Below are 12,261 nucleotides of genomic sequence, written 5' to 3'. Positions count from 1 at the left end.
TGAAAAGAGCTTCAGAACAATCAGTTTTTGGTTTTCTAAAACATGCTGCTATTTGTCCTTTAGTAATGATTTGCCCCTCCTCTCGCCTATTGACCTGTGGAGATAGGCACCAGCACCCCTCTCGTCCCTTCTAGGAAATGCGTGAAAGATGATGGATGGGTAATGATATTGATATTGTTAATGACTTTTCCACATTTTATGAACTAAGGACTTACTTTTGTGTCTTAGCAATCTGTTTATGCCATCCAATTCAGTCACCCCTAGTTGTTTGATCCGTAACTTTGAACATATCCACGGTCTGAAGTTCTTATAGGAAATTAGAAAGCATGCTGTAAGAGGAGATACAATTTTGCACATCTCTGAATCAGAAACTTCATGCCTCTCAGCTCAAATCCTCATCTTCACTGGCCTGCCGGATTCTTTTAATGGCAGCACTTGATGGCTTGAAAAAATTGCTAACCACATGGAAAATCCCCCTCAGCTTTGGCTGATAGCCAGTGGTATTAGAGGTGGCACACATACAATGAAGAGATTGAAAAGCAGAAGGCTGGAGAGCTGCTGGAGGAGGGATGCATGCCCTCTTTCGTCCTCCTCCTCCCCTTTTCTATTCTCGTACTTCTTCCCTCTTCACCCCGGCTCTGGCACTGTAATATGTCTCTTCCAAGTTGTTTATAATCACCGGGACAGCAGCGGTCGAGCATGATTGAGGTGCTAGAGAAGAAATTGATGGTAAAAAAATAAATAAATAAATAAATAATGATTCCTGCAAGTCATCAGACGGCAGAGGGTATAATCTGTGGCAGTGGCGGTTCTTGCTCAGTGATGAGATTTGAAGCTTTACAAGAAAGTCACACATATATAAAACTCTCCTGCATGTGCCCACTGCTCGGCTGGCTTCAAAGCTGCACTCATCTGCAGCTACCTTCAGTGCTGAATGTCAACAAGGATGCAGAAAAGAGGGGAGAGGCAGAGGAAGAAGGTAGTAAGATATGAAGCAAGGCAGCAAGATGATGTGAAAGGGGGAGGCAGGCAACGATAGAGTGACTGTGTTTGATGCTGAAGAGTTGACTTATGGAATATTTTAGCACACCAAACATGTAGAAGTCCACAACTCTTTTCATTTCTGTTGCTTGAGGTTCCCCTCCACTCTTGCAGAAGAATGTCTCTTGACATGTTTTTTTTTCTTTCTTTTTGTTGTTTGTTTTGTTTTGTTTTTTCCAAAGGTGCGTATTCAACTTCAGTTTATTCTATCTTATAAGAGAATCAATAGTGGTAAAGATATGGTCTACATTTATATATACCAGAGCTCTTTTATTGTTACATACCAAAACTGCTCTCCACATATGACAAGTTTACATTCCTGTATATGTTTGTCTGAATCCCGTTCTACAAACTTAGTAATCACTGATGAAGAATAAGTCGGTATAAAAAGCAGATTAAGTCACCCGTGTACTTCGTTGGGATTTCAGTACACAGTTGGGAAGTGGAAGGGACAGGATGCATATATGTAAACATTTTGGAAAAATAAAAATCTAAAAGGTGTGGCATGCCTTTGTACTCAATCCCACTGGGCCTTTTATGGTGTGCCTCCAGCAGCTATGTGCAACCAAAAATGATTATTTTCACTCATTCCTTTCCTGCTAGTATAATGGCTTGAAAAATTAACAACTACAGCAGAGAGGTGGTTTCCTTACAAGGTCAAAAATAAAAAAAATCTGCAACAACTTCATGCAGGACCTGGGAAATGAACCATGCTTCAGCTAATTGAATTGCTGCATGCCAGGTTTTCTGCTAATTGCCACTGGTACATTGCTTTTGTAAAAAATATTATTTTCTACCTGTAAGGCTGAAGTGTTGTTGGTGTATCGGAAGATTTCTCAAAAAAAAAAAAAAAAAAGAGAGAGATTTTATCGTAGAAGACTGCTGGTTATTGAATCGAAAGCTTTTTTTTTTTGCTTTGTGTTTTCTTTTAGTTGTATGTTAGATTTAGACACATTAGTTATTTTTTTAAGTTCAGCAGTTAATGATTCATAGATTATTAAGTGCTTGTAAATATAGTTGTTGAGCACTTTAAAACAACGTTTTAGCCAACTTTCAATATATGTTAAGTTTTTATGTGACAGACCATGACTAAAAAGGGCTCAACTATGTGAAATGAAAGTCATACATGGTTTTTAAATATAATTTTGAAAAGTGTGGTATTGATAAATTTCAACTCCCTTCACTCTAAAATCCCAAAGAAATCCAGTGTATCCAGTTGTTTGTCACAAGAAATTCTAATTAAATACATTAAAATTTTATGGTAGTAAAATGGACAAAACATGAAGGATATACAAACTTTTATAAGGCACTGCAGCTTGACTGATTCGCTAAGTATGTGTAAGACTGAACAACATGGATATGTTTTTGCAGATATTGCTAATTTGTTTGTGCTGACTGAGAGTCAAATAATATGCACAACGTAACACTTCCTTACATGGTTGTCGTTTGTCTAAGGCAGTGGTTCCCAAACTTTTTCTCCTGCCCCCCCCCCAGTGGTTTCCAAACTATTTCTGGCCCCCCCCATGGATTACAAATAGCTATCTGGTTGAACGATGTGTGTGAGCGAAGTGGGGGTGGGGGCTGGATTCTTTGAGACTCCCTGTTATACTCAGCCCCGGCTCCAGACGAACAGGGGAAATCAACTTTTTTGGGGGCAAAATGAATCGTAGCTGAACATAGACAACAACACCAGTAGCCTACAAGCTACTTGTTAACCAGCTTAAGGTGATGTATTGATATTAGCTAGTCATCTTTTAGCTAACATTATCTGCATCCAACAGCTTTACTCAACAGTCGGTTAGTTTGGGGGAAAAACTGTGAAAAGTTCTTTGCGTATTTCTGGTTTGCTGCCGTGATTCTAACACACCTGTGTAGCTCTGCACAGCAGCAGCAGGTCTCTTTCACTGCTGCACAGGTGTAAACCCAGCGTGAGCATCGTAGCGCTTATGTTGCGTTTATAGGCGGCTCGGAAAAACAGGTTACGACATGTTAACAACAGGTTAAACGGTTTTAACTCCTGATAAAAGTGACAGAAGACACAGATATGGGAAGTGCGGAAGCCCCTACTGTTTCAAATTGATAGAGGAATAACAGAGTTGGCCACTCTAAGATAAAAACCCAGCGCATACAGCGTTCATGTTTTTTTTTTTTTTTTTTTTTTTTTTCATCCACGCCCCCCCTGCAATGGCACTGCGGGCACGCCCCATAGATTGGGAACCTCTGGTCTAAGGAATGTTTTTCTTCTTTGTCTTTTTTTTTCATCCTTGACCTTCTAATCTAAGTAAATACAGCAAAACATTGAAGTATTGTGGTCTTGATTCTTGATGAGTCATTGCCATGCTTTGATATGGGAGAAGAACCTTATTTAATCAGATGTTGCTTTGAACAGCCTCCTTCCTTTGATTCAGAGTTTGATGGACTATAAACATAATTATTTTTCTTCTAAAGACCAAAGCTTTGAGAAGACATCTGCACAGACTCCTGTTGCATAAAACAAAACGACCTTCATTGTCTGCAAGCTGGATGATTAGCAAAGTTTATTATGTGAAAGTGTTTGCAACTTGAAACGCGTCGTAAAAATACAAAGAATCAGTGCTTCTGTTTCAAAATTGCATAATCACATATCTTTATTTTACAGTGTGTCTGTCTCCGTTACTTAACCTTTGAAGGGCAAGCGGTTTCCTGACCTCCAAACACTGTTTGGCAAGTTCATCCAGTTCACAGAGTGAAACACAAAGGTTGAAAGGTTTGACAGGAGCAAAAAAGTAAAGACTGAACACTGTTAAAATGCTCCAAGACTCCAACCTTGCAGCTTTTCATTGTAGTCTTTGTAATTGTGAACCTCCTGCTGAACTATTCAATCAAAAAGTCACTCGAATGAACATTTTTCAGAGCTCTGAAAAAACATTGGCAAATTGTTGTTGAAAGGGTCTTGCATCACTAGGCGGTGAAGATGCAGGGGTTCTTACTTGAAGTCGACACTGGCACATTTTCCAGCCATGCATTCCTTCGTTAAACACCTATAATGAACCACTGGAGCTGCTTTGCATCCAGCAATGACTCAGGTCTGTTGCTGTAACTTTGAAGAGACCTTGCATTTAGTGGTAAAGTATTTTCAGAGTTTTGAGCAAATAATGCAAGCCTACTTTAATCTCAGAAGTTGGAAAGGATTTGCAAGGAGCCAGTTGGATCGTCTAAAGATCTAACTCACACCGTTTCGTGAGATTAGTTTCGACATCCAAGGATCTCTGGGGCAAGAGCTGTCGAGTAACCCTCTGCATTTTTATATACAGTAAGTTGACTGATGTAGTTGGGTAACTGTGACATCATGCAATTAGGAGTCAAGAAGCCGGTATACATGCAAAATAGAAAGAAAATCAAATAGGTTTACAAAACATCTTGTGGGACTAAGCGTCTTTACTTGATTTATATAGAAATGTTAAGACTTAGAAAAACAAGAGCAGTTTTTCCTTTAGCTGATGCAAAATATTTTTTTTTATTTATGGCACAACTTTCGAGCCATGAAGAATCAGTTATGTTAAGCAGCATGATACATCTTGCCACCTGCTGCTACGTCACTATGCATTGATGGCTTATTGGATTGCTGCATAATAAGAAAATATGGATTCCCAACTGGGCACCAGTGAATTATGTTTTTATTCACTATTATAGTTGTTCATGCCAGAATGTAGAAAGTGATAACTAATTTAAAAAGTGTGATAATTTTTTAAAGCGTTAACAGCATATTTAAGATTTTTGGTGGTTATTGGACTGTATTAATTCGAAGACGTCTTTTGTTCAAAAGATCCTTGAAAAAAAAAAATGCCTTAAATGTTTGTTTGTATTCAAAGAATGTAAAAAAACAGATTCACTTTGGCTTTAAAATGAGATGATTTAATACAGTTCAATACAAAAAAATATGTCAGCATTGAAAAAGTCAAATACTTTACCTGCTTTGATATGTTTTGCCTTTCAGTTGCCTCATTGTATTGACTGCATCGTGTAAGAATGGAGTGCAGTTTAGTCTCAGCATTTTGGACTCTAAATTAAGCCTGACTCAGCATTAAGGGATCGAGAAAGACTCGTGGTGCAGTAGCCTCGTAATAGACAAATGTGAGCGTATTTATAAGTTGGTAAGATTTTATTACATTTTAAACTTTGGTTCTCTGAAGTGCAATATGATATTTGATGGATAGGACCGTAAGGTAGTTACTGTACATTTGTGGGGATGAGGTATGTCCAAATAATAAGTTGCCCTCATGTACCATAGCAGTTTTTGGATTGTAGAAAAATATAAAACAAATAAAAACCAAAAACATGTGAGATTTGACTGAAACAAGCACAGAAACATAAGTCTAAATATTGAGAGTTTTTCTGATGACTTTTTTCAGAGAAGTTGAAAATGACTCAGAGTCCTCTTAGTCATTATGACTGAGGAATCAGAATGACTCGCTGGCTATAAACAGATGCTTCGGTATTATAAGACCACCTGTCAGATTTAATATGTATTAATTTTAAAACATTGCAAAAGTAAAGACAAATAATCCCATCGTAATACATTTTGGGAATAGAATACAGAAAAAAAATAACGTTAACTATTAGTCTGAAAATCAGAGAACTAGATTCAGACTAATTACACAGCAAGTGAATGAGAAAAGCAGCAGCAGCAGAACTGGCAGTGTTAAAAGTCACTAAAACGGGGAAAGAGTTTTTTTTTGTTTGTTTTTTTGGCCTGTAATGTCAATCACTATGAGTGAAAAAAGCAGTTGTCAATCTACCAGTTACATCGCGTAGGTAACTGACGGATCGATTTCTACCATGAGAATGAAAGTTATCCACCAATTAGGATTTTCCAAGTGGGCCTGAGAAACACCATAAGTAGGGGTCTTTAACTCCAGTCTTCAGGGGCCAGTGTACTGGTCCAACACACCTGAATCAAGTGGTTCAATTACCTCCTCAGTACGCAGTCATCTGTTCAGAGTCCTGATGTTAACTTGATTATTTCAGGTGTGTAGAAGCAATGCCTTCTTCAATGCCTGAAGCTGAAGACCTCTGTCTTAACGTTTGACAGATGTACTCTTAACTCCAAATTATTCACACCCATGACAGATTCAGCTTTAAAGATTCTTTGAATTTTACAAACATGATTTTTTTTTTCCTGACTGGAAGTAAATGAGTCCAGTCTCAGCTTGAACCCTGTAGACAATCAGTAGAGGGAGTCAAATATTTAGAATATGGCAAAGTGACCTAACCTGAAAACTTCTAGATTAATTATCAAATATCATTGGAAACATGAAAAAACTGGACAGCAAATATAAGTAAAGTTTGATGATAAAGATTCATCCTCTCTTTATTAGGAAAGGTTTAAATATTTGTAAATATGCCATTTTTTTTAAATAAGTGTAGACACAATCAGAATATGTTTAACTAGATACAGCTTTCACGTTGTTCTTACCTTTTGAGAGATGCCTGTCTTGTTTCCTGTTAACACTTTATTTAATGAAAATGAAGTTTCAATCTAAATATTTTGTGTGTGTGAATAATTTGGGGTTCTTACAGTTTTACTCTTTTTTACTCCACTCTCAGTGCATTCCTGGAATACCAAAAGACAAATCTGAAAAAATATATTTAAAATTTACAAAAAAACACTTTTGATTAAATGCAACAAACAAAACTACCACCATCCTGTTTAATACTCTGAACTTGAACAGGAAAAGTGCTACAAGTTACATGGAGTTGTCTACTGAAGAAATCTCTACTTACATGCAGGAGGATTCAGGTTTTTGGAGTTAAATTCCTTCACAGCTCACATATTTAGAGTGCTTAAACTTTAGACAAAACCAAAACACTATCAGAGGTTAGTGCAACTGTTACCAGCTGAAGTTAGGTATAAGCCATCTGTCTTTAGTTCAATCACTAGACTAAGAAACAGCACACAATGTGACAGAAACCTTTAACAGGTAGACTTTACTACAATCTGACCAACACGCATACAACATACTAAAACGAAACACATAAACATCTTGGTAGATGTTCTGCTTCAAACCTGCAGGAATGACTAGGATGAAGTAGGAGTTGAGAACTGCAACATCCTTGGTGAGCCTTTATGAGCAAAAGATTCAGATTGATTCTTCATCTCGAAGAAGAAGAAGGAGCAGAGGAGGAGGAAAACCATAAATAAGAATAGAAAGCTATATTGAGCAGACTAAGCAGGCCTCCTTTGATGCTGCCAAGCTGCGTTCACAAAGACACGACTTGCGTGCACTGGAATCCACAAACACGAACCTTTCTCTCTCTTTCTCTCTCTCTCTTTTTTTTTCAGATTTTTAACCAAAGCAAATTTGTACGGTGTCTTGACAAAACAGGAACTCTGTACTTTCAAGTGTAAATGAGAAGCTTCACTGTGAGAAAGAAATCCTGAAACTCTAACTTGGCATTTGTTTAGCTGCTACCATGATCAACCCCAAACAAGAAGGATATTATCCTGACCATGTTATCTCCATCGACTCTGATCGTCACTACAGCCAAATAAACCTGATTTATCTTCTGATATTATGTTCTTTTTAAAGAGAGTGAATGTTGTAAGTCAACTTTAAGTTAAAACATGTTAATTTCCTGCTGTCAAGATTAATTTTATTTATGGATTTCTTTATTTCTGTAAACTAGATGCGTCTTTACCAACAATTAACATCATTGTCAATTCTTGACATAATCAATTCTACAATACATATACATATTTGTACCCAAAATGTACATTTATAAGGGGAAAAGGTTCAATTCAGATCTTCAGGATTTCTCATGAACACTGTTTTAAAAATATTCTCTTAGAAGAGTTCAACTGATAACATTTTCTAGTGAGGTGATCATAACAATGTTTTATATATAAAAAAAAAGGATCATAGATGCTTAATGAATTTTAAATGCATTTTTAATTAAATAAAACAAGTGCAATATAACATAGGATGCTACATTAGCCATGCACAAGGATTATGTGAGCTGCATGAAATATAATGCCCATACATTATAGTGCCTTCAGGCTAGCTGTAAAACGCGACATCAACATCCAAAGTACAGTATAAAACCCAGAGTTTGGAGAGATAACACATTCAAATTGAATAAAATGTTTTAACCTGGCAAAAGAAAAGCCTTGGAGTAAAGTGGCAAAAGCACAAAAAAACACCATAGATGGGAAAGTGGAAATATAAAAGGAATATGGGATTATGTGGGTGTCAAGTATGTGTTGGAGTTTTGGTAGGAGAAGAATTGCTGATTGAATGGGATAACATAAAGGCTCACAGGCTCATGATTTAGCACATTTGTGGGCTAACTTCCTGTTAAGTTTTTGTCTTATATAAAAATGCCCTATGGTCCTCATTGGGTGTTAAAAGAAGACAGTTTATTTATGTATTTATATGTCTTGTGTAAAATTTGAGGTGCAACATTTAAGGCATGTGATTTTCTGATTCAGTGTGTAGTGCTCTATACATTTCACACAGTGGAGATCAGTTTCAATCCAAAACAGATCACATTGTGTTAATCTGTCAGGATGTAATGCACTGTTTGAGCATATTTATATTCTTAAATAAAGTCATGTTTGTATGTTTGTAATTTGACACGTTCTCTTTTTTCACACATTTTTTTAACTGTTATCGTCTTTTTCTTTTTTTCTTTTTTTTTCCTAGGTGGAGAAGTCCCATATACCACCCTTGCAACCAGGATGATGATGGGATTTTGGTGGATGTTTGCTCTCATTGTTATCTCTTCCTACACAGCCAATCTAGCTGCTTTCCTCACCATCTCACGAATAGAGAACTCTATACAGTAAGTACCACCAACAAATTATGACCTCGTAAGAGAAGTTCCTAAAAAAAAAAAGAAACAAAAACAAACTCAAACTTCTTTATGTTAGCAGCATCCATCTGTTTTTGCTAAATACATTTGGGGCAGATTTATAAAATATGCACTGGTCTGGTGTCAGAGCATCAGGAGCGACCGCATACATCCATACCCAGGACTACAACCATTACATTCCTTGGGTTAAGGTCTCCTCTAAACCAGAGACAATTTTGGAAGCATCTTACTGATTCTGAGAAAACCCATGAGTCTCATTTATAAAGGATTGCATAGGTTTCGTTGTGTTTTAAAAAATAAGTTCAGCTGTCTACTTAGAAATTTTAGAACCCTTTTTGCTTCTCTCGGCATGAACACACACACGTGCATATACACAATCTTGTCTCAATCATTTATTTATCACATTGTGAGGTGGTGTCCTCTCCTTTGTAGAAGATGAAAGTGTACATACAATGAGGAGAGATAGTAATAAGATAAGAAGCATGGAATTAGTTGTAATTTAATAATAATAATAATAATAATAATCTTTATTGTCATAGAAACCATGCAATAAAATTATATGGATTATAACGAAATTGGGTGATAAATTGTACAACAGGGTATTTAATGCTGTTACGGAGTAAAGCTTCTTCTCAAACAAGACGGAGGCTCGTATTTCTTTTACTGAACCTTTCTGTTCAGTATTTATTGAAGAGAAAAAGAACGGCGTCAGCTGATAACGGGCAACAGCTGTTCGTAACCAATAGCAATCAAAAGTCAACAAAGCAAGATAGTGACAAAACAGTAACAGATCCTTAAGCATTCTTCAAAATAAAAGACTTCCTCTATTCAAATAAATCATGTCTTGCACTGAAATATATTTCACTTCACCTTTGTAATTATATACAATCATGTTCAATACAATTAATAATAATCGTCATGTAAATTATTCTTAACATATAATTGTAAATCAGTCACTTATCATGCAAATATACCGAACAACATAAGTGTAAAAAAGTCACAACAAATGCCCTTATGGCTACCGAGTATAAACTGTTCTTCAGTCTGTTTGTCCTTGCTTTAGTGCTCCTGTATCTGCAGCCTGATGGCAGCAGTTGGAATAAATTGTGTCCAGGGTAAAGATGTCGAAGAAGTTGGCAAATCTTTGTTCTTTTACTTTTTTCCGCACATCATTTCCCTGGGGGTCTATGCCCCATGTTTGCCTATCCTTGTGATAATACGTCTTCCTGCTTCTCTGCCACTAGCAGAGAAGCAGGAAGTACTCATCTCTCATTGGGCTAATAAGCATGCCTAAGCATCCGCTATGCCTGGCAGTGCCACAGTTAATTGTGCTCGGCTTTGGAGTAAACAAAATATTTCTCTCCATCAAACCACAATCGCTTTTTGTTTCTCTTTCTTCTCTCGCTTGGCATATTTTCGTTGTCTTTGGTCTCTAATTTTCTTTAACCATGAACAATTCAGTAACACATCACGCAGGCAAAAATAAGTCCAATTGCATTTGTATAAGAAAGCTAGTAAATTAGATTGTTAGGAACAGAATAAACAAGCAAATACACAAACGGAAGAGAAATCCAGGAAAAGATGGAGACATGACTCTCCTTAGTGTTTTCCATCAAGGCAGGCAGGCAGGCAGGCTTTTTAAGTATTAATGCCCTTGTTTCATCCTGAAAATGAAATAACAAGTCAGCGTCAAGAACCCTCTCTGGACTATTTCACGCTTGGATGTTTTCCCTCAATTTTGGTGTGAATCCTTTAGGAAAACCGTGAAAGGTGGCAGAGGAGAGTAGCAAAGCGAAGGCACAAGTGAGCAATGCACAGAAAGTGAGACAAAAAGGCATCTTAATGAGGAAATGAAGTGAACAAGTAGGAACAGATGAAGGTGAGAGAGAGAGAGACGCACAAGAGTGGAAATATTTGGGCCACGATGGCCTGACGGTTAGAAAATGTCTGGAGGCTGTAAAATTTGGGGAGCAGACTGTTTCTGTTGGGGCTCAGATAGGATGTTCATGAATGTCTGTGTTCTGAAAATGCAGTAGACATGAAATACTTCTAATTTTAAGCTTTTCAGGTGCTTACAAAGAGTAATTGATTAAATTGCTGCCAAGACCATTTGGAAGCAAATACCAAAAGAAAAAAAAACAAAAAAACAAATATCAATTATAATGCTTCATAATGACTATAAGCAAAACTAGCCATGAATTAAAATCAGATGATATAGTTTAGATTGTAGCTAACGAAGGCGTTATGAGTTTTCTCATCAGATACATTTTACTTCACTCCTGAGTTACTGAATTATTTATTTTGAATAGTATAAAAATAAATGCACACAAACATTTTCAGATTTTTTTTTAGATAAGGACGTTTGATGTTTGAAACTTTGATGCTCGGAACTGCTTAAATTTGCAGGGTAAAGTACATAGCACACCTCTCTCTAGAACAGAAGTTCCCAAACTGTGGGGCATGCCGGGCATCCCGTGCCCCCCCTGCATTGCAGAAAGCTGTATGCGTTCGGTTTTTACCTTAGAATGGCCAACTCTTTGTTATTCCTCTGTCAATTTGATACAGTAGGGGCTTCCACACTTCCCATATATGTGCCCTCTGTTACTTTTATCAGCAGTTAAAACTGTTTAATCCGTTTTAACATGTCGTAACCTGTTTTTCCGAGCCGCCTTTAAACGCAACATGAGTGCTACCACGCTCACGCTGGGTTTACACCTGTGCAGCAGTGTAGGAGACCTGCTGCTGCTGTGCAGAGCTACGCAGGTTCGTGTTAGAATCACGGCAGCAAACCAGCAAAACGCAAAGAACTTTTCACAGTTTTTTCCCCCAAACTAACCGACTGTTGAGTAAAGCTGTTGGACGCAGATAATGTTAGCTAAAAGATGACTAGCTAATAACAATACAGCACCTTAAGCTTAACAATTAGCCTGTAGGCTACCTATGTTGTTGTCTATGTTCAGCTACGTACATTCATTTTGTCCCCAAAAAAGTCGATTCCCCTCTACCCCCTCACACACGTCGTTCAACCAGACAGCTATTTGGAATCCATAGGGGGGCCCAGAAAATGTTTGGAAACCACTGAGGGGACCCAGGAGAAAAAGTTTGGGAACCACTGCTCTAGACTTATGCAACCTCCGCACTGATATTCGAAACATCTTTAATTTCACATCACAGTGCTCTCATTGCACCTTTACATTTGAAACTAACAAATTCATAATTGGGAATGTGGCCATGCTACCTTCACACAGTGGGTTTCCTCCTAACCCCCGGAGTTGGTTTCTTTTACCAAGTTCTGTTATATTTGCATAAAAAATGCTTAGGAAAAGTTAACATCTATAAATGCATTTGCTTCTTTCCTTCATATAGAGA

At 37.3% G+C, this 12,261-nt stretch overlaps 1 protein-coding gene across 1 annotated transcript in view; it reads left to right on the top strand.

The window, feature by feature from the left end:
• Positions 1-9,219, top strand: part of grid2 (glutamate receptor, ionotropic, delta 2) — a 128,599-nt gene extending 119,380 nt beyond the window's left edge. Inside the window, exon 9 of the mRNA XM_088008452.1 lies at positions 8,724-9,219. Coding sequence (XP_087864578.1) covers positions 8,724-8,866 — 143 coding nt within the window. The 3' untranslated portion in view covers positions 8,867-9,219. The remainder of the gene's footprint in view (positions 1-8,723) is intronic.
• The last annotated feature ends 3,042 nt before the right edge of the window (positions 9,220-12,261 follow it).

This window comes from Poecilia mexicana, unplaced genomic scaffold, assembly GCF_051168715.1.
Source record: "Poecilia mexicana isolate PSO_F unplaced genomic scaffold, ASM5116871v1 scaffold_9, whole genome shotgun sequence".
Taxonomy (NCBI): Eukaryota; Metazoa; Chordata; class Actinopteri; order Cyprinodontiformes; family Poeciliidae; genus Poecilia; species Poecilia mexicana.
This window is presented reverse-complemented; position numbering and strand designations above follow the sequence as displayed.